Here is a 24772-nt window from a genome sequence, read left to right on the forward strand (position 1 = left end):
CATTAAACAGTTTAAGCAGAATGAAAGTGTGGCAATATTAAAAGTATATCTTAACGATTTTTTTGGTTGGCCCTTAAGGTTTACCTTGTTGATGGAGTTATATTAGTTCAGTCAAATCCCTCTTCACCATAATCACTCTAAAACAATATTCTAAGTCCTCATCTTCATTCTTACTCAAGTTAACCTGAAGTTAGTTTAGCAAAGCAATCTGTTTATACATGTATGCAGTAGAACCCTGTGGGAGTCTGCACTTGATTACTGTCTCACTATCAAAAGTTTCCCAGGCGAATCCAGTGAAAGTGGCAAATTCATGTCTGTGCTTTCATGAATGAGGTGTGGTCACTGTCTATACAGGTACCATTAACCCAATGAGATTCAATTCTCTCCTTAGGAAGGTCATGTCATGTAAATAGAAGTTAGACAAGAGAGACTGGGCAAGCCAGTCAGCTGATTACACTATTTCTTGAACTGAGACATTATATTCAAGATCAGGCTCATGGAAGTAGCTCATATTTATTCGTGAGCTGAAATCTTCATTAGTGTACCTGATTCTGGGATGTGCTTCGATCTGACTTCTCCCAATCCACTAGAAACCCTTGCTAAGAAAAAAGGGAAAGATAGTTTCTGCCCTTCAAGAAAATAGAATTATTGAGTTTTTGAAAACTACCAACCAGATAAGGTGCATTCACCGCTGATGAGGGTAATGTGAATGGGGTGGTAAGGCAGTTAATGGACTTTGTGAACACCCACCAACTGATGATGAGATTGAAAGAGAGTGCATGGAATTGGTATGTTTCTCCTTGGATGCCCAAACAGAACAAAACTTGCATAAGTTAACATGAAAATATAAGTTTGATCAAAATGACTGCATAATTCATATCTGGTTAAAGAAAGCCTATCCAGCCATGACATTTCAATTTTGAACCTCAGCATGGCAATATATACTTGTTCAGCCTGCTGAAATCTATGATTAGCCTGAGCTTACCATTGAATTTGGGCACTATCAAAAGTCGAATTAAACATCTCCATTGTTTAGGCTGCATCAGGATTAACCATAACAGAGATACCATTGTTGGCAAGAAGAGAGCAGCAGTTTTGGTACTGAGGCAATTTCTAGCTGCAGCAGGCCACAAAATTTAGGAGGCAGTTAACAAAGGGGATAGGAAACAAAGTTTCTCCTCCATGCCTTCTAACAATTGCAAATAAATTGTCAGTCCAACAATCTGTGTTGTCAGACTCCTTCATTTTTGACAGGCTTGGATCCATCTTCCTGCAAAACAAATTGGTAATCAAAGTTGCATCAGAGGGGCATCAGATTTTGTTGATCCATCTATGAACATTTTCATCATCATTTTCCATTATGTACATCCAATCTAATCAAGAGAAGGCAGAAATTTTGCAGAAGGAGACCTGATTAGAGATCTAAAAGAGGTAGTGGAGAGAGCTCACAAGCTGAACTCAGTGGTGGAGGCAAAAGATGTCAGAGAGACAGCTCTTGTACTACCTGCTTCCATAAATTCTAAATTCTACTGATGAATATCAATTGTATACCAATGGACCTAAACAAAATGGTAAATAATGATATGATCAGATAAAAGCATCTTATCTTAATAAATCAAAGCATTGGCCAGAGTGATGCACAACCATGTTTATAACTTTGACAATGAGGGCAATGGACTCCCAGTACCATATCTAAATTTGGTAAAACCATTAGGGCATTTGCCAGAGTGATGCACAACCATGTTTATAACTTTGACAATGAGGGCAATGGACTCCCAGTACCAGATCTAAATTTGGTAAAACCATTAGGGCATTTGCCAGAGTGATGCACAACCGTGTTTATAACTTTGACAATGAGGGCAATGGACTCCCAGTACCAGATCTAAATTTGGTAAAACCATTAGGGCATTTGCCAGAGTGATGCACAACCATGTTTATAACTTTGACAATGAGGGCAATGGACTCCCAGTACCAGGTCTAAATTTGTTAAAACCATTAGGGCATTTGCCAGAGTGATGCACAACCATGTTGATTACTTTGGCAATGAGGGCCATGGACTCCCAGTACCAGATCTAAATTTGCTAAAGCCTGTTCATTACTTTGGCAATGCATGTGATGAACTCCCAGTCATGATAACTATCAGATTTTTAAAGTCAGCAAAAATTCAATCACAAAGGACACATAACATAAAAGACAATGTCACCATATTCCACAACAACATGGAAGTGGAGTAGAAAATATCCTGATTCACCATATATCAGTATGTTTACTGCTGCAATGTTTTTATCCAAAATCTGCAAGTCTAAATGGTGCGGTACCAGTAGGATGACAACAACACTGGTAAGTGGCTTTCTGAGAAGAAAGAATTTCTCTGTGTAATAGTGAAGTCAAACTAAGGTCAAAGATTACACATTTTGAGACAATAATAGTGTAAACAGGAGCTGCTCGGGTTAATACTAAATATATATTGCCTAGAAGAAATTAGATAAAAATGATTACCATCCAACTTCTTTCTCATGAAGGTTACTACTGACGAATCCCACTTCCTGCTGGGCCTGTGGAGAAATTTAAAATTCAATTTGTGCTTATTAAATTAATATAAAACAACAGTCTGCTAAACTGCTTGTTGCTCTATTGTCCAAAAAGAATTTCAAGGAATCCAATATAACACCATTTCATCCTTGCAACTGCTGAATGCTGAAGCCATCTCTGATATTCTAGTGTGATAAAAAAAAAATCAAGATGACCATCATGGTGTCCATCTTGGATGTAAGATCATATGGTGTCCATACTGGATATAAGACCACAATCATTTTCATTAAAGAAGAATCAGATTCTGATGTCAGACTGGTACCATTTTCATCTAGAACAAACAAGGCATCCCATGAAGTATTTTGGTAAAACACCCTGTCACAATAACCATCAATCCTGGAGGAGTGAGAAGCAATAAGATTTTCAAGACAGCTGCCATAGCAACCATACTGTTTTTTAGATCAGTACCATTATCATTCAGGACCAACTGGATATAACAAAATGTATTTACATGAAAATGTCATTCCGATAAGAACATCTGTTCATGAGGAATAGTGATGACAAAATTTTCATAATGGTCTCTGTGATGACATATTGGATGCCTAATCAGGACCAGTTTCGTTTAGGACAAACTAGATATCAATGGTGATATGACAATCTATATAAGAAGAGTAGCAATAACAAGATTTTCAAAACTGCCACCATTCCTGCTATATTGGGAGTCATATCTGAGAGGAGTATAACAAGATTATTTAAGATGGCTGCAATGGTGGCCATATTTGATGTCAGATCAGCACATGATCATACAGACATTATAGGAAGTCTTTAAGTGAAAACCCAACACTGATTTAACCATCCATTCAAGAGATGTACCAATAATTATGAATTTTAAGATAACCAATATGGCAGCCATAGTGGATATCCAAGCAGGATCATTTTCATTTAGAACCAATCAAAACTTTGGAAGAAAGTGTGTGTACAGTTTCATGTCAATTATTCAAGTACTTTTGGAGAAGACATAACAAACTGCAACTGTACAACAGAAAACATACCATCCCATAAGCTATTCTGGTCTATGACCATAAGAGCTAAAAATTAAAGCTGTTCAAAGGAATCAAAATGAGGAAATACTCAAGGAAATTAAAGTTTGAAGAAAAAAAGCACCACTTAGTAAAACTGGCATTCGGTTTACTTTGGACCTTTCTCCATTTGCCTTATAATCTCAGCAAATGAAACAACTGAATTAAGTGTCTGACAAAAAATAAAAGCATTCCAGCCAAAAAACACATGCAGTGATACTTAAATGTCTTTAATATACTGTTCTGTTTTTACACTTTGATGAAAATTTGAGCCAAATCCAATCAAATGTGTTTTCAGGATGGCTGCATCAGATTCCATAATGTGAGAACTGTTTAGCAGAAAAAATGGAGACCACCAAATACATTTAAGTAGTAACTATTTATCTCAACCAGTTTTCTTGTCTGAATGGCATGTTCACAAAATGAGACTGAATCAAATCAAACTCACTGTATTCACCTATGATTTAGTAATTCTTTTTTAAAATACTGAAAGAAAACATGCATCTGTCCATCTATTTCCTCCATCTAATACTATGGAAAATAACATCACAGTTTGAGATCAGAACTAGGCAAAATTTACCATACAAATATCAAACCTAACTTGTGTCCAAGGTGATATGGATAACTGTAGTTTTGCAATAATTCTTTATGATATTCTTAATACATGTAAATATATGATGATTTAAAACACACATAGATGACCATCACTAAAATACTGATACTGAACTGCTGACTGGTCAGTACCTACCTGAGTTCATGCATAAGATCTTCTCCTACAATGGTCATTGTCAGGGCTTTCACTCCATGCAGACAAAAGTTTCGAACTTGGTATAGCACAGTCTGAAATTTCCCTGGGAGCTGCCTCAGCCTGTAAAATAAAATTGCATTGATTTTCATTCAATTAATGATACATATATATACTACAACAGTTACAATGTTTCATCCAAAATTATGAATGAACATTATGAGCAAATCTCGTACACTTATTTGTCATTACACGAGGAGTTACTCTGTACAGTTAGCATTGATTCTCGAGTCTGTCTTTACCCAGCCATCCCACCGGGACCCTGACCCTGGAGTCATAACTCAAAAACCAATGAGACCTGTAACCATGGAAAATGAAAAGACTCAGCTGTTAGTGTATTACGCACATGACTGAAAGTTTGCAGTTCCAAACCCCACCATCTGATCAACTTGAATTGACTACTAAATTTCTCAGGATTTTTTGATGTAACTGGTTTCTTTGATATTAATAATTAATATTGGAACTACTTCCAGAGGAAGTCATTTACACAACCAACATTATTCTCTGAACACTTCCAGCCCCTAGAAAATTGGCTCCATTTCAAAACCTAAAAACTTTTCACAGCCCCACCATTAAAGTGTATAACATTTCTACTCTTACGTCACTTGTTTAGGCTCGAATAAACAGTAACACAAGAAAGAGTGAAAACAACAAGCTTTGAAAAATACAATAATTTATTTCCCTGGAAAAATTCTGTAAAAATGAAAAAAATATGAACTTACGTTTTTATGGAATCAAATTCAAAAATGATCCAAAAATAATGAGAGAATAAAATTTAGCAGTCCTAATAACAAAATGTTCTACTGATTTCACGTTCGAATCTCGATGAAGAATCCAAGATGGAAGACGATGATATATTCTATATAATCTGTAGTGTTTAAGTCTACAGTTCCTTGTAGAAATACAAATAATGACACTCTGGTGTTGGAAATCCAAATTAAATTTGCAAGCAATGTCTTTCCAAAATTTCTGTGTGAGCACTCCCCAAATATTTCCAGAGAAAAAAATAATTAATCCTTTTGAAATCCAACTGATCTAAGAAAATTATAACTCAAAATCTGGGTACAACACAATAACTTAACATCAGTGTAAACAGCCCAAAACTGAGAAATCTCTCTCTACGCATCTCTATTAAAACTAACAGATGCACAGTAATGGAAAAAACAGAATTGCGAAACACAGGGCCACGTGACCATGTTTATATATTTAAAAAATCACATGCAAAAAATATGGCCTTGATCAGACCAATGATTTTATTTAGAGAATAAAAATAAATAAAAAACGTATTTACATGGTTGTAACTAATTTTGAATCAAGGTCAGGATCTAGGTCAACACCTGGTGTTTACAAAAGAATGATTCAGACCAACTGATTTTCTGGAAAAATATCATCTCCAGTGAATACATTTACATTATAATAGCATATAATAGAATAAAAAATTTAAAACTGACAAACAATTAAATTAAAATAAATATGAATTAAATCAGATATACGTAACACTACTGATGATGTAGAAGTACACCAAGTTTGATCCCTTAATCTCAAACAGCTTTAAAAGTTATCTGGAAGGATGGACAAAAATGCAAATACTATGTCCTCCATTTGTCTTTAACAAGGTGGGACAAAAGAATGTTCCAGGCACTTTAATAAGAAATAGAAGCAACTGTTAAATTCTATTTAACTAAAGGAATGAAACATGCTTCATAATATTAATGAATTAAAAATTTGGTTAAGTTCTAAGCAATAATTCTCAACAACTAACTTTTTTTAGAACTTAAGACATGGTTTTTACAAGAAACATGCTCTTAATGCAAATCTTTTTCTTGGACATTGTTACAAATCTATAGTCTTAAACTAAGTAAGAGAAAGAAGCAAAACCAACAAAATTAGTAGAATTAACAAATAATTTATATCTCTAAGTTACAAAGTGAAACTTAAACAGACACATTTAACCTATACAAGTCAACCAAAGTGATGAAACTCTCCCAACATTAGTTAGCACAGCCATATGACTGAGATCACGTGTGTATGAGAGAGGACCTGTGGGTTCTCAAACATGTCAATTTCATATAATAGATATATTGATGATTCCAGAAAGGTCGGTTGTTCATACCCTGTTAGGAGGTTGTGCTTTGGATGGCACTGCATAGTAACTGACTGGGCAGTGCATGTAACATTATTTTTTTTTATTGCCAATGGATAGCAGCCAGTTCTTTGCAATAAACCCTGACCGTGTCATTAAAGTAACAGACGCATCAGAATGAAGATATTTTGGATCCATGGACAGGTGCGTAGTTTGCCAACTCTTGAATGTGGAAATAAGGACAATCAACAAATATGTTTTGTATGATTATTCTTCTGGTGAAGTGGTAGATAAGGGCTCAGATTAATTTGAGTTGAGCCATGTCGAAACCCAAGACATGTTCCACTTTGGGAACAGGGCCAGTAATTGGTCAGCATGTCAGAAAGAACCATTTTGTGACTGCTGTCTTCTCTTATATGTCTGAAGGTATCGGAAATCTGGATTGATATACCTTAATCATAATAGATGCTAGCTTCTCTTCAAAAATAATAAGAAGTTGGATAGTTGTGGAATGGTGACTGAGTGGGGTGTTACATCAAATGACACTAGTCACTTCCACTTTCCCTCATGCTTTTTGGCTGGAGAACTATCTAGCTGAGATCATCTCCACAATTAAGGAGTCAAATTTCTTTTTTATACGATTCATGCTTGACAAGAACCATGTGCAAAGACAAGCTTTTCTGGAAATGGATGGAACAGTGGCTAACTCTGCTGTCTAAGTAGTGGCAGGGTCACTACAATCTTACTAGGTTGAGCAGACTGGTTACACATGATTTGTCCTATTGGAGTGGGCAATTAGAGTCATCATGCATTTTATGTCCATCAGTTTGTAATTAGAACTGATGGAGGAAAAGCATTACCTTCCAAATGATTACTCAAGCGCCACCAGACTATGCAGTCAGGTACAGGAACAGAGAGAAAAAGGTGGCCAACTTGTTGTTCCACCTTGTTATGAATGACGTTGATCATCCCCATGAGGTGCAGACTCAATGCACAAAAAATGGATGGAGAGACCATTCCATGTAAAACAGTTGGTGTCTACTTGAAGTAGAGTCTGCCAGGACATTGATCCTGCCCAGAATGTCGAACATGAATGAAGAGTGCACCAATAGAGGTATTCTCATATCAGAATGCAAAGATCTGGTGACTTTGTTCCTCCATTTGTTGAGGTAGATCATCACTGTTGAACTGTCTCACATATTCAAGACAGTCTAGGAACAAATGAAATCCACCCATTTAATGGAAACATAAACACTAGCCTTCATATCCAGCAGGATCATGATTCCCTATATGACTACTTGTCACTGACTGTTATTAAAAGTCTGGGAGCAAATGAGGCCCCCAAAAGTTAAGTCAGTTTGTTGTTGGGATGCATAGAAAGAACTTGTTTACTCTCTCTCTCTCCCCTCCCGCCCCCACCCCCACCCCGTCTCCTGTTCGTCTGCAAAAATTAATTATGCAAGACTGCCTATTACTCGCTTGGTTTTTATAGAGCGGTCTTGTGTGATAATAGCCTCTGCAGTTCCACTGGCATTTACTGTCGTATCTCTGAGATGTCTCTTGGTGATGGCATGATGCAAAAGAAGACTGGACTAACAGTTGAATGTCCAATGCTGCCTGTTTTCTAACTTCCTCAATTCTGCCCTCAAACAAGCCGAGAGAGAGAGAGCACTGAGTTGCAGCATTGCATTGTTTGAGGACAACCACAGAAAAGTAACTAGATCTAAACTGCTTGAAGTAATTAAAGCATTTGCCATCGTGGTGTGAAGCCCTAATTATCACATTGGAGATGCAGCTGATGACATTCCAGGCATGGTAATATCCTTTCTTTCTGCCAAGCTAAAATTGGCCAGAGATGCCAAATCAGGAAGAGATGAGATCAAAAAGATGTTCTAAACCAATTTTGAAATGGCATTAAATTCTTGCCTGTCAACTTTATAAGAAAGTGGGATGGACATGCATAGGATCCTTAGTGATTTATATTGGTATGCATCCTACATCAATTTGGTGAAGAGCCAACTGGTAGCTGACCCGCTGATAAAAAGCCTGGATCAAAATCTTCACAGAAAAGCATCAATAAATCTCAGTGATCTTGGAAGATTGCAGGTTAAATCTAAATGACTGATGTTCTTCTGCATCTTCAACATCCACAGAAGCTGTCATTTTGTTTGGCACTGATGATGGAGGACATTCAATAGGAGATATAGATTATAAATATTCTCCTCAATCGCAGCCTGGAAACTAAATTCTGTGAACTCCACGGTCCAAGTCGAGCAATCTTCCACTTATCTAATGTCCTCCTCCAAGACCAAAGTCAAATGTTAGTACATACCACGTGGTAATGACAATACTGCATCTTCAGCTCATGTTACAAATACCAGCCAGTGCCAACAGAGGCAGTCTAGAACAGTTTCAAATTGGATTTGCAGTTAATTGGCATTGCCAGGCTGGAACTGATAGTTGGTCTACTGGTACGGTCAGTGCACTCAGTTGCAATGATAAGGACAGTGCAGCAGGTTGAACTGTTATGGAGAGCTGAGTCAGCTGGGTTGGTGAAATCTCCATACACAGACATCGTGGATAAAGCTGGTTCAGATGGACGAGTGTGACCTAGAAATTTACTATATGACCTCATCACCAATGGACTCGGCTTGAAATGGTTCATATACCTATATCCAGATGGTTTGATGGTACAGTCAACAGATGCAGGTGCCTCAAGGGTGGGGGAAGGATGCTTAGTCTTTTTAGCAGGAGATGAAGGCATCTCCACATCCCCAAAGTTCCCCACTCAGTGTGAGTCTGGATGTTGGCCTAATGTCTGGACTGGATGAATTTAAGTTTAGCTCTGTCCTCTCTGCCCTTCAGCTGCTTAGCTAGGACTATGGCCCATGTCTGTTCAGTCCAAAAGGACCCTGCATTACAGGTCTTTGAAGATAAACATATTCAAATAAAACAGACATGTTCTGCAATTATCCTCCTTCACTCTGAAGCATCTGCATTTTATGTATTTAACTGATATTTATTCAGAATTGATAAAGAACACAAAGTGCAAAGAAAAATGGTGCCTGTAAAGTAGAGCTACCTATCAAATCATTAAGTGACAAAACAATGAATAATAACAATTCTTATCATAAATAAAGTTTGTATAGGCTACTTTGTGTCTAGAAATGTCCTATGAAATGTCAATATATAATGCCATGTGGTTACCATTTTATCATAATGAAGCAATATCAAAGTATAAAATATCAATAAATGCACTATAAACTGCAATTTGTTTTAGTAAATACTACCTTCAACAATGTGTAGATTTACTGTACCACCAACACAAATATGTGAATAGGTGGAAACACAGATTTAATCCATTGGATTCCTAGGAGGCTTCTTTAAGAGTTGCTTCCCTCTGTCTATATCACATACAAACAAAATGATTTTTCATGTCGATATTAGGGCTTGATTCTGGAGGTTTTAATGTGACCAATAATGTGTTTGACAGAGAAGCATGATATAGTACAATGCAGTCAGATAAGTCAATTTGGCAAAACTGTCAAAGCAAATAAGATATCTCATTTTTTAGTATTAGTGCATGAGCTACTATCTACAGTTTTATATTCTCCTTTTAAAATATTATGTGCCATGCTAACGTTGGATTTTGAAAATGGCAGCTATATCTGATGGATAATCAGCATGGTTATGTACAAAACTGAAAGTCATCTCTGCCAAGATGCTTTCCGTCAAATCTGCTCAAATTCTCTTACACAGTTTTTCAGAGAAAGTTGAGAAAAGGATTTTCATTTCTAAGGAATGGCAGCCATATTTGACAGTCAATCATGTTAAGCTGTTTTCTGTGAAGTCATTTAAAAGTTGTCGAGCTTAAGTAACAATGGCCATATCTGATGGTGAACCTGCATCATCTAAACAAACCTGAAAGTGCTTAGTGTCCAGATGCTATGTTTAATTCAGTCAAACTGTGTAAGAGGTTTGTTAGAAGTTTAAAGGTTTTTTTTCTTCTTCTGTTCTCAGCAACACTGTCCTAATTTGATGGCACATTTTTTAGTAATGGTGTCATAATCTGATGGAGGATATACATCATTTGAACAAATCTGAAAGAGCTTCATCCTGATTCATGCAGGCTTGGCAATCAAAGACATTTTCCAAGGTATTTTCAAGTTTTCTTTTAAACTTCTTTTCATAAAGAAATCTAATCCATTCACAAGTTCCAAGGCTGAGTTGTACTCTTAATCAAGTAAGCATCACTTGATCTGATTTTCTGGACAAAAGTTCATGAAAGGCCACACTGACCTAATTCCTGATTGGTCAGTGGTAAAACAACTGATCTTGTTTACAGTTTAGATTACTCCAGAATCTATATGTTATGCTCTCTGTATTACAGCTTAGCTTTGTATACATGAGCTAAATTATGGAGAATTAGGCATTCATAGTATTAATATCAGTCTTGGAAGCCATTCTAGCAAAGTTCAGTTGAGAAGATTCATTTATTTAATTCAATCATTCATTGGAATTACAAAGTACTCTACTTGGAATCATAGCTCTTTGGAATTACTGTGAATTTATTTATTTAACGACATAATTGGATTATACTGTTTAAATTCATCAGTGCTATTGGTACATCAGTACAACTGTTAACATCATTCAGAATACAACTTGAAATCATTTTTACTTGATGTTTTGCATTTGATAGAAAATTTAGGACTATTTAGGTTTTAATTAACCAAACTAAGTTATTTTAAATTTGTAATTTAGAAAAATTAGATTATATTTTCAATTTTACAAAACTTTTTGGTTTTTACACTTTTTTGATTTCCCATTGTTACAATCGAGTCATAAACAATTAATGACCGTTCAACATTTGTAATTTCCATCCTATTTCAACTGTTAGAACAGTTTACTTTAGTCATACACTTTTCAAGACTGCATGATGTGGTTGATTTCATATTTCCATGGACTTGGGGCAAAGGGGTTCTGTTAACTCACCAAATTTAACACTTATATCATTCTATGTGAGTGAAGATTATGCATCAAAAGAATAATGTAATTTTACACTGGCTGATATAAGGCATTTTGCTTGTTTCTGTCACTTTTATTATGTGATTTCAGGGAACTTGCTAGAAATGTTATATTCAGTCCCATCCCCATGATAGTTTACTTGAGTGCTAAGTTAATTTGCTTGACCAACAACACGCTTCACCTTGATACATAACAGTTCCAAGAGTTCTGAATGTTCTTATTACTAGTTTCAGTGATGACTGTGCCATGTTAAATTATTATCCCTCGACACAAAATGTTTGTGATCACATAATTGCAATTTTTTGAGAACAATCTTTTTAAATTATTTCCTATATAAACTAACTTGTCAATTACATTTTGGTTACTCAAGTTTGTAAAACAAATTAAGCAGCAATTTAATACTAAATTCGAGGATTTTTACAGAATAAAACCCCTTTTCAAGGACAGTTTAAATTTCCATTACTTTTCCAGATCTATGTGAAACCTGTTCATGCCATGATATTTTCTTACAAATTAGATGATGCATGAGGGACTATGCACAAAACACAATAGAAAGAGCACCATACCATAAGCTCGCCTGGCCTTTTGACAAGAAACTAGTAAAGACAAAAAACTACCTGTCATACTGAGCAATTTACAAATGTAATTTTCTTAGTTTCATCACATTGATATAATCAGATTCAAGACATTTTTAAAGTAACAACACTCATGCAAGTAGATAGTTTTCTCAAAGTGGCAATGTTAAAAATTTACAATTCAACATGACAAGCCAGAATTTCATCACACTGATACTTACACTTCTCTGCCAAGGAATTCTGTTTTACCAATATCCAGAAAGAAACAGCTGAAATTATAAATGAGGTCATCAGTTCTCAAAATAATTTAATTTGCCAGGTAAACACATACTACAAAAATGACAAATCAAGATAACCTTGCTTAAAAAGAACAGCAAATCTCAATATACAGTACATTCTAATCTACTCAACATACAGTACATTCCATGTACTCAATATACAGTATACTCCAATGTACTCAACATACAGTATACTCCAATGTACTCAACATAAGTACATTCCAATCTACTCAACATACAGTACATTCCAATCTACTCAACATACAGTACATTCCAATCTACTCAATACAGTACATTCCAATCTACTCAACATACAGTACATTCCAATCTAATCAACATACAGTACATTCTAATCTACTCAACATACAGTACATTCCATGTACTCAATATACAGTATACTCCAATGTACTCAACATACAGTACATTCCAATCTACTCAACATACAGTACATTCCAATCTACTCAATACAGTACATTCCAATCTACTCAATATACAGTACATTCCAATCTACTCAATACAGTACATTCCAATCTACTCAACATACAGTACATTCCAATCTACTCTACATAAGGTACATTCAGATATATTCCAAAGTTTAAACAGCAGAATGAACAGCACAGTGAAGCTATACACTAGCAATTATAATGTTATCTTAACACATCTCTATTTGTTAAAATGGACATAAAAAAGCCTTGTTGATTTTCAAGTGTTTTTATTCTCAAATAGTTGTTCATATTATGATGATTCTATAAAAATAAAACAATTAAGTGATCTCCAAAGACTATGTCTGGCATCAGCTGATCATAGAGTAGGCTAAAAGTGACATGGCTGCCAATTTCTTAGTCAAACAGGCACCAAAACTCCCTGAATTTTGTCTAAAAATAAAACACGACTCTGGACTTCTTAATATAACGTTCTACACCAAATTTGCTTGATATCCATTAAGTCCTGCAAAAGATAACTGAGTAAAAATGATGCAAGTGACAGATGTAACATTAAACAAAACAATGTGACAGAACAGACACGTGCAACACTATCTGCTCCACCTCTAAATCTGGCAGCTGGATAGAGGCATACAAATACAAGGGAACCAGGAACTACCAATCTTAGATGGGTAATCATGTACCCTTACATGCATATTTGCTTTGTGGACCAAACACAAGGCCACAGAGATGCAAAAAGTGCATATAGTGGGGTCCCCAAGTGTCTAAATGATCTAAAGTGTTTTACCTATAGCGGAGTCCCCTAGTGGCTAAGTGATCTAAAGTGTTTCACCAATAGTGGAGTCCCCTAGTGGCTAAGTGATCTAAGGTGTTTTGCCTATTGTGGAGTACCCTTAGTGGCTAAATGATCTAAGGTGTTTTACCTATAGTGGAGTCCCCTAGTGGCTAAGTGATCTAAGGTGATCACTTTACAGAGCACTCACACATCTCACATATCAGACTCAGTTCAAGTCATTAGTATGTACAAAAGTTTGCTAGTAACAACCTGAAGGTCAGTGGTTCTTCCATTGGTCTTCCTAGGTTCTTCCGCCACCAAATATATGGTCTTCAAAGAAAAAGATAATGAAGTCAGCCATCATGAAATGAGTGCAAACAGAAGTCTGAGGTCACTGATTTCCCATTGTATGTCTTCAAAGTGAAGAATCTTCTACTGTTGTGGTCCTCTGCACAATTGAAGTTTCTAACTCCTTTTCAATTAGGACATCCCGGAGAGTTTTTCTGCACATGGATGGAATAGTGGCAATCCCTACTGCTTGAGCAAAATGGAGGTCACTACAAGTAAATCAAGCAGATCACTGATCCAAGATATTTCCTTTTCATCTTAGTGAGGGACATCAGATTTATCTGTAGTCTATGCCCCTCATTTTCTTAGTCATCTTCATAATCACAAATGATGAAGGGAAGACGTATGTCCACATTACTTCCCAACTGGCTGAAAGAGTAGACACACATTACATGCAACTGCTTATAGTTTCATCTCTATTTACTCTCATTACATAGACTGATGATCTCTTCCAGTGTGTTTCATTTTACTTACATCATGAGACCACTTACCACTTACCACTTATCTCTTCATGATATTAATTATGGGAGACTGTCCATCTCTTCAAGTATGTCTCCATTTTTTGGAACTGACTCATATTTTTGCAGTAACTGAATCAAGTGAATCTCTAATAATTGAAATTCCTGATAAAACACTGCCACTTTGTCAACTGTGCCAATGAAGCAACATTCCATCTGCCCAGCTCCTTTCATCTGCTAGTCATATGTAGCTGTACATAAAGATTTACCTTATTTTTGTTCCACCTTGCAGAATTTCCTCTACCTTTACACGATGCCAATTTCTTCCATCCTTTGCTGCACAAATTTCATTCTGAAATATGAAATATAAATAATTAGGGTACTGTTAATGCATTGCTTCCCTCCTTCCAATTGTATTTATTATGATAGCCTGGTATGCCATACATCACAGTACTAAGGGTTGTTCCATTTAAACATACATGGCACCCAGAGAAGGCAGTTTTTTAAAAAATATAGGCAGAGTACTTTGATTTCAGAGTTCATATTAAAATGATACGAAATTTCTACATTGCATCTACAGCTGAGTACCCAACTTTAAAAGTGTCTTCCCTGGGAACAGACCTAAACAAATATGACTCATAAACTTTTTCAAATGAAAGTTGCCATACACGTTTATTTATGATCATCATCAATTCAGCAAATGTTGTAAATGTGGCCCCACATAAAATGAGATTCTTGGATTCTCAAGTTCAAAAATGTTACAAAATAAATAGGATGCAATTATTAACACAACAAATCACTGTCTGCAGCAGAAGAGTTGGACTTTCAGAAGCATTTACACATTTACAATCATTACAAGTCTCTATGTTTACATCCAGTTAATCACTCATCAATTCTTGAATTTCTAAGTAGTACACAAAGTGAGTCCAGTGGGATTAAACATCACCTGTCCCTTACCAGACAAAAATCAGCTTCTGGGCTTTTCTTCTACTATTATGATTGTCACCCATCTTTTCTAAAGATGTTTCTTCTCATTTACAGAAAGGTTTTTCATTGCTCAATTTCATCCTCTTCATTTCTGTGTACCGGTGCATCCTTAAGAACATGTTACAGGGATAGATTCCAAACTTCCTAATTGATGTGATGATATTTTCTGGGTACACTACTCTTCCAGTCTATTCACTATTCATCTCTTTTCTGTTAAGTCTTTGATTTAACTGCCTACTTTTTATCCAATAAAGATTTTTTCAGACGATTAATTAATATGAATTCCATATACAAAGAAAGTATTTGAAGATATCATTAGCAGAGATCTCGAAAATGCTTAATTACGCGTATTTGGATGCCAATTTTTTTTCTGCAACGCAGAAAATCACTGAGGCGGGAGTCCCCTGTACGCATGTAATAGATGTGCAGCAAAATTCAAAGACTTGCCAATCCTGCTTCAGCCACCTGCTTTGTGGGAAAATGTTGATCAATTAGCTGTGCTGATTTTTACAATGACAGAATTCAGTGACTGAAAGATCCCTTGATGTACATACATGTTGCCATTTTATAAGAGTACATAAAAAAGAACATGATGCAATAGCTGTGCAGCAAGTTCACAGGCTCTGACTGGCGGCCAGGTGGGCAAATGTACTGATATTTACAGTGATTGAATTCAGAGGCAGAAAGACCCAGAGATGTACATGTGGTCATTTATAAAAATACATCAAACAAACAACTTCAGCTTTCGTTATTGTGTTCATTTCCGAAAGTAGCGGAATAAGTAGCGCACGTGACCTCAGAATTAAGACATGTTGAGACTTAGACAAAATGCCATTTGTAAGTGGGTGACAAGTCACCTAATAATGTAAACTTCACCTTCTTCTGTTAGGAAAGCGAAAATGACTTCGCCCTGTCATTATTTAAGAGGTATATTGACTGACTATACCAAATTTTTTTTAATGCCCCTCGCCTCAGCCCGGTTAGTTCTAGTGTTCTAGCGAAATGTATTCATCAAGGCATCAACAGCTAGGCCTAGTTTTTATATCAATTACTTTGAGTAAGGTAGCAACTATCAATTTCCTGCATGCTATTCTTTTATGATAAAACATACAAACTTGTGTTTTAAAATCAGAATCGGTGATCTGGATATATATTAACTGCCTCTTATACACTATTTCATCATAAAATTAGTCTGAATCTGTAAGTGAACCAGTAGGCATAACGGGAAATAATGGCAGACCTCACTAAGTCTGGGATGTACCAGTTTATTAGACTCTCTGTTTTCTTAAATCAACGGGCAAATATATTCAGAAAAAATATACAAATCATCGAAACCAATGCCTAGGTATAGATTTTATTAAAGATTTAACTTTAAAATGCAAATTATGTAGGTCAGAAATGTATGGGACAATGTTATGTTGTGGAATTCACGAGATGCACTTTATGGTCTAAGCTGTTTTCTGACTTGAAACGTATTTGCAAAAATACGAGAAAAAAAAACAGCAAATCAGATACTATTCATTTTCCTAAAACTACTACAAGTATGTATACAAATAAATCAACCACAAATTTGCGATCCTGTCAATGGACTGTTGTAATGAAGCTACATTATAGTGAGTGATTACATTAAGAAAACATCTCCATCTAAAAATAGATGCACTCGCATCTGTGTTGATTCTGAAGGAAAGAACGGACTGCAACTTTTGATGGGACTCCCATTTTTACCAAAATGGGAGTCCTGGACTCCTAGTTTTAAAATCCTAGCGAGACCTCTGATTAGTTATATATATATATATATATATATATATATATATATATATATATATATATATATATATATATATATATATATATATATATATAGAAAGCTTCATCAGCAACTGCAACTTCAAGGGACAACATCAAGTTGTCAGGACAATGGCCCCTATTATCCATAAAACGATGCCCCCTATTATCCACAAACAAAATGGCCCCTATTATCCACAATAGCGATTGAGATGTAAATAAAGGCAATGATATAACAAGAGCTGCATCATTTGAAACCATCATCAATTCAATGACTTCATTCAGACCAGAGAAAATGAAATTTGGCTTTAAGTATGACATGTAGAGGCTTTCTTTTGGATCCTGAGTAAAGAGAAAGTATATTCTTATGACTTTCTACTGATTGTCAAGACTGTTATTTGTATATTCCTATGACTTTCTACTGATGACATGTCAAGACTGTTATTTGTATATTCCTATGACTTTCTACTGATGACATGTCAAGACTGTTATTTGTATATTCCTATGACTTTCTACTGATGACATGTCAAGACTGTTATTTGTATATTCCTATGACTTTCTACTGATGACATGTCAAGACTGTTATTTGTATATTCCTATGAATAGTGGTTAGAGCATCTGCCTCCAAAGTGGGAGGTTGTGGGTTTGAGTCATGTTAGTGTTAGGACTGGTTGGCCTGGTGTCAGGATAATGTGACTGGGTGGGACATCATGCTACATGTCTGCGGCATGATGCCTCAGTGCTAAACATCACTCTAAGCTGCCACATTGCAGACATCGTAGTGATATGACTGAAAAATTGTTAAAGCTACGTTAAAAAAAAAAAATCGAAATCCAAATCCTATGACTTTCTAATGATGATATGTCAAGACTGTTATTTGTTTATTCCTATGACTTTCTAATGATGACATGTCAAAGACTGTTATTTGTATATTCCTGTTACTTTCTAATGATGACCTGTCAAGACTGTTATTTATTAAGATCAAACATTTCACAATAACAAGCTACAAACAACATGCAGATATCATTAATTTAGAATGGAAACAGCATAGCTGCCAACCTTCCAGGCTCGCAATTAGTGAAAATAGGGATAAAAATTTGTGAATTTGGACATGAATTAGTGCAAAATACCATGACAATAACTCCAACCACTCTGACAGTCCATACTACACTATATCAGGATCGCAATATATAACTAATACACTACATATCTGCATTTCTATTTATTATGGTATTCATAAACTTCACTTGTTATTGTGATTACTTATCAAGACATGATACTGTGGCAGACGTGAACTTCCTCAACTGCTTGATCGTAAATGTGTTTTCAAAACAGTTCATGCTTCTTGCCTGCTGGTTGATCTTGGTGACTAACATTGCCGACAAATTGTCTGCACCTAAGGAGGATCTTATTTTTCCTCTCTAGGTAAAATACTCTTTCACTGTCACTGTTGCTGTGAGGAATGCACAGGAGCTGCAGCACTTTGGTTCTTCCACAAGAAAATTTGGAAGTGATCTTTGAGTCCGAGAACATTTGTCGAAACAAATGTTTAGCATGGTCTCCAGCTTATAAAGATAGATTGTGTTCAACAAGAAAACTCACAAATAATACTTCAGTGTTGGTAGCTTGCAGGTCTTCGGTCGATGGCTTAAAATATTCCAGAGCTGAAATCTGAATTCTTAATTTTCCCAACTTCTATGTGCTTTTTGAAACAGATGTGTTTCCACATAATGTCTCTGCCACTATGCCAAATACCAAATATTGTGGCACACCGTGCAAAAAGCATGATGTATATCAGCGTTTAATGGTAGAATGCACAGCCAATTTTTTGTATATTCCAAATTAAACTTTCAAGATCTTACATGCGATGCCGAACAGTAATTCAAATCAGTGTTGGTGACGCATGCGCGGAGCAAACTTCTGGTTAAGCCACATTTTATCTCAAAAGCATTTGGAAAACCACTCCTATACATATAGATTTAAATAGGCTAAAATGTTTGCTACCGGGCCAACTGTACCAATCGGCTGTAGTTCTACTAATATCACGACCAGCAGTACCAGACCATTTCGGCAACTGACAATATCACGACTAGCACTTAAAGGGAAATCAGTCATTTTATTAAAGATTTAAAATAATTGAGAATTGGAGACTTTGTGAATTTTTTGCTTGCGGCATGAATCCATGAATCGCTGAAAAAGTCGTGAAATTAACGCAAAAAAAAATGAGGGTTGGCAGCTATGAAACAGTAAATATGGCATGATTAAGGAACACAAGAGAATGGGAGCAAGAAGCATATAAACAATTCACTATTCATCCATTTCAGCATGCATCCTTTGTCTTTTCCTGGGTATAAAATAAAGCAACTCACACCAAACTTGCAGTGTAAGTGCATCTCACAAAGGAAGTTTGTTGCACACCTTACTAAATGGCTGTGCCCTAAATTTTACAGTTTCTTCATTTATTACAAATTGTGTATGTACCCTCATTCCAACACAATTTAACCAACTTACCACAAAGTTGCATCATGACTGAATCTTGGCATGAACACTGACTTTGGACCAAAACTTGGTCACTGTAATTAACATTGGACCAAAATTGGGTCATAGTAATCAATGCTGGACCAAAATTGGGTCATAGTAATCAATGTTGGACCAAAATTGGGTCATAGTAATCAATGTTGGACCAAACCTGGGTCACTGTAATCAATGGTCCAGAATTATAAAGCATAGCTTATAATTAGTGACCTGTGCAACATAAATTAAGGGTGTCTTGAGAGTTCCTGTTCATCAAAAACTTTAAGACAGAAAACAGCTGCTACATGAAAACACAGCTCAATCAGACATTACCACAATGTCAAACAAGAGTTCCTCGAACAGACTGATACTCAACTTTCTATAATGAATTTTCAGGAATTCAAAATAAAACCATTTCTTCTTTGTAACTCCTGAGTGAAGAAACCAGCTCAGATAATCATCAGCAATAAGATTTTCAAATTAGCCACCGTGGTGACCATACTGGATAAAGATAGCACCATTTTCATTTAAACAAACTTTACTTCATTAGAAGACTTTTAGGTGAAATCACCACAGGCCAATATGACCACCCATTCTGTGTCAGGATAATGTGACTGGGTGGGACAGCATGCTACATGTCCGCAGCATAATGCCCCAGTGCTAGACATCACTATAAACTGCCACACTGCAGACATAGTAGCGATATGACTGAAAAATTGTTAAAGCTACATTAAAAATCCAAATCACACACAAACACAAACACACACACAGAATTTTATACAGGACTTTAAATTACAAGGACTTGTGTGTAATTCTTGGATTATTTTGGAATTTAATTCGCAATACTGTTAAGTTCTTTTATCTCATTTTCACTTTGTATTCTTGGAAAATAAATTATATTTGTTAAATTTTACAAAGATTGTTGTCTTTCACTCTTTTCTGTTAATTATTTTATGAGCAAAGACTCGTAACATATGACTTGCTGCTCAGGACAAGTAGCCATAACAAGATTTTCAAAATGGCTAAAATGGTTTTAGTGGCCATATTGCATGTGAGACTAGCATCTCTTCAATCAAGCCCAACTACACATCAAAAGAAGTCTTTCAATGACAACACCATATTCATATGACCATCCATATCAGATAAATAGCAATAATAAGTTATTGAAGATGACTGATGTGACTGGATGTAAGATTTGGCAACATTTTCATTTGGGACATTATAACTTCCAGTGAAATAATATGACAATATGACTTTCCGTTCTAGATGAGAAGCCATAACATGATTTTTGTAATGGCAGCTGTATCAGCCATATTGGATGCCTGAGCAGCAACATTTATTTTTAGTACCAACTAGACCTTATCAGAAGGCTTCTGGTGAAAACCCAATGTCAATATAACTTTCTATTCTGGAGGAGTTGTAATCACAAGTCTTTTGATGACAACCACTGCCGACATGATCATCCAGTCTAAGTAGTAATAACAAGATTTTCAAGATGGCTACTGGGACAGACATTGACTGTCCAAGCAGCACCATAGCACCATTTTCGTTTAGGACCAACTAAACCAATGGCTGGACGTGCATGTCAAGTTTCATGGCAATCATCCAAGAACTTTAGAAGGATATGCCTTGATTACAAACTTGTGCTAACAAACAGATGGCTAGATGATGAGTGATGGACGGACACCACACAACAGGCCATCCCATAAGATTGGCTTATAATATGACATATCACGTATCTAATTCTGAGCAAGGAAAAGATTTCAGATTTCCCCAACCCCAAATCTGACAATTCCTAAACGTTCTGCAAATAACCCATACTTACTCCTCTTGGTCGTTCTATGGGCGTTGAAATGACTTGGCTGTTGTTAAAATGGCTGTTCATATCCTCAAATAACTTCTGAAAATCTTCATCGTTGGTAATAATACGGGCCAAAAAGTGACTTGGATCTGAGATCTGAAGGAAAATATAAATAATAATAACTGTAATATTAATAATAATGAGTGCAATAAATGATTAAGTAGCTGAGCTCTACTTTCTTTAATCTCTTGTTGCCATTGCAAACATTATCATGCAGAAATAAACTAAGACTGCAGTAATTTTATCCCCTTCTTATAATTAAAGATTTGCTTTGAAATCGGTTACCGTTACATTTAAATTTGCGGTGATTTTTAAATTAAAAAATATGAACTTTTAATTGGAACTATAACGAAAGTGTTTTGTTGTGTGAAACCATCAAACTACCTCCCCAATTATTTACTTATATACCTACTGTAACAAGGCATAAAACATAATAAGAATAGGAAATTCATATCGAAGTATAGGTGATATGCTAATAATAAACAGATTATTGTTTTGTACTAATTTTTTAAATCTTTGTACTTAAACATCTGCTTGAGAAGCTATTATCACTGCCCATATACTGTACAAGTTACAGGCTACAAGTAACCTAGGAGTGACAGACATTAATACATAATTCATGCATCAATAATTACCTTGCTTAGCAACTAAGGCCTCACATGAAAAGCATGCAACATGCATTCCACTCACCCAATTCCCATATTCATTCACATGTAAAATACAGAGTTAATCTGCCAATGGTAACATACCTAAAAAGTATAGTCATATGTATCAATGAATAAACATATTTATTCCAGCTTCAAAATGCGGAGGTGAAGTGATTTGAATTTTTAACGTAGCTTTAACAATTTTTCAGTCATATCACTACGATGTCTGCAGTGTGGCAGTTTATAGTGATGTTTAGCACTGGGGCATCATGCTGCATAATGTCCCACCCAGTCACATTATCCTGACACCAGGCTGACCAGCCCTAACACTAACCTCTTGATGCTGAGCGCCATGACTCAGCCAGGGATCGAACCCACCTCTCGCATCCGAGGTGGATGCTCTAACCACTAGGCCACCAGAGCAGTGTGCTTCAAAATGCATTGTTCTGAAAGAGCCACTGTGTAAGCGAGGAAGTATAAAGCTCTAGCATATAAGAATCAATGAGATCATAAACAAGATTACTTAATCCATGTTTGTAAAGCATAAATGTGGGTCACAAAAACCTTTGGTTTTAAACATGTAGTAATAACAGATGAATCCAACTAAGAGCTTTCATGACTTGAACATAAAAAGCATTCAAGAAACGAAGAATTTTCAAACAATTTCAAGAAAGTCATTGAGCATGAAATATAGGTCAAAGAGTCCTCATTTGTCAACAGGATGTAGAACTTATCAAGATGCATTCAGTTACGAAGTTTCATGATTTGAGTTAAATGCCAAAAATGTAACCAAAGCCATATAAAGATAAAATAGAGGTCACAATAACCCTCTTTTGTTGTACAAGTCCAGTAGTAAATGAGATGCATATCGTCATCATGTTTGCAATTCTAGCATGAACAGTGCCCGAGAAATTAACATCAGGCACAAAATTTAACCCATGTTAGTGAAGGATAAAATATGGTCAACCTACTACAGAAATGAGTGAATGGTGCTCATCAAGATCCATCCCCAAATATCATGATTCTAGGATAGGATGCAAAAAGCATGATAAAGACCAATGTGACAATGAGCTAAATATAAAAGCTTAACATAAGCCAGTAAAATATGAAATATAGGTCACAGTGATCATTTTTAATATCGGTGTATTAATAAGTGAGATGTAGTTAATGATTAAAGCACTAACAGTAAATATGTGAAACTGAACAAACATTTGTGAAGTGTGAAATATAGCTCAGTGACAAACTTTACGATGAGGGTGCAGTACTCATCAAGGCGCATCCTCTTGTCAAGTTTTATGATTCCATATATAAAGTCAAACCTGCCCTGTCACCTTTACTCAGTGGTCAGCTGTTCACAGCAGCTATTCCCATTGTTCTGTATACATTGGACACCTACATTTTACGGTCAGTGACCATGCATTTCCTAACCAATTAATGGTCTGACTGCCTTAAGTGGCCACAGCTGTGTATCTGTTGTGGTTGTTGTTGTAGGGTTTAATGCCATTTTTCAACACAATATAGACTATACATGGTGGCGAGTATCAATGGTGGAGGAAGAACCCGGGAAAACTCAGGAAAGAACCACAGACCCACGAGAAGCTACTGGCAAGCTTTCTCACATACCAACATTGTTATGTACATGTATCTGTATTTGTGCCAGTGTGACAAGTATAGATAATATCTTAGTGTAAATAAATCACTGAGTTGAAGGTCATCTAATGAATTTCATATCACTCATTTGAAGACCATCCAATGGATTTCAAATCACTCAGCTGAAGGTCATCCAATGGATTCAAATCACTCAGCTGAAGGTCATCCAATGGATTCAAATCACTCAGCTGAAAGTTGTCCAATGGATTCAAATCACTCAGCTGAAAGTCATCCAAACTGAATTCAAAAGCTGGTCCAATACAACACACCCATTTCAACCAACATGTGCTTTGAGTTGCCAGCCTCCTATTAATACAGATGATAACATCAATAACAATGACTATAAGAACAATATTCCCCATAGCTTGACTGGCTCATGAATGATGAGTGGACATTGACCCTGAGTGTCAATATAATTTTGACAATGATGTTCCTCCTGAGGATAATTCTAACAGCTGGGAGAGCAAACTTGTGTGGCAGTTTTGTGAAAGCAATCATGCTGATGATGAAAGTGATGAATATGATGATAAAGTTGTGTGCCACCTGACATATACTTTTAGATCTTATACTGAGATTAAAAAGCTGTGATTGCAAAGGATGCACATTATTTGGCTACAGCACAAGAAATGGAGTCATTAACACAAACCAAATTATTTAAAGAGGTGAGGTGAACTAAAAATTAGATTAAAAGCAATAAGAATAATTGCTTTGAGAGGTGAACTATAATTATATCACTGATCTTCCATGATGCCTTGTATTAATCGAACTATCTACGACAAACAATCTAAAACAGGAAATGAAAATGTCTAACAAGCAATCTAAAATGAGCAGGAGAAAATAATTTGCATCATGACATCTAAAACAAGCTACAGAAAACACAATAAAAAGCAATCCAAAACAGGCACGAGAAAACACTGCAACAAACAA

At 35.9% G+C, this 24772-nt stretch overlaps 1 protein-coding gene across 1 annotated transcript in view; it reads right to left on the reverse strand.

Annotated features, from left to right (window-relative positions):
* LOC149785851 (putative ATP-dependent RNA helicase TDRD12) overlaps positions 1–24772 on the reverse strand; it is a 313410-nt gene that overhangs the window by 282687 nt on the left and 5951 nt on the right. The window contains exons 2-6 of the mRNA XM_089979811.1: positions 21513–21644; positions 14671–14753; positions 12321–12368; positions 4360–4479; positions 2500–2555 (exon numbers count right to left, since the gene is read on the reverse strand). Of these exons, the coding sequence (XP_089835937.1) occupies positions 2500–2555; positions 4360–4479; positions 12321–12368; positions 14671–14753; positions 21513–21644 (439 nt within the window). The remainder of the gene's footprint in view (positions 1–2499; positions 2556–4359; positions 4480–12320; positions 12369–14670; positions 14754–21512; positions 21645–24772) is intronic.

This window comes from Sinohyriopsis cumingii, chromosome 13 (genome assembly GCF_028554795.1).
Source record: "Sinohyriopsis cumingii isolate HCF-2022 chromosome 13, ASM2855479v2, whole genome shotgun sequence".
Taxonomy (NCBI): Eukaryota; Metazoa; Mollusca; class Bivalvia; order Unionida; family Unionidae; genus Sinohyriopsis; species Sinohyriopsis cumingii.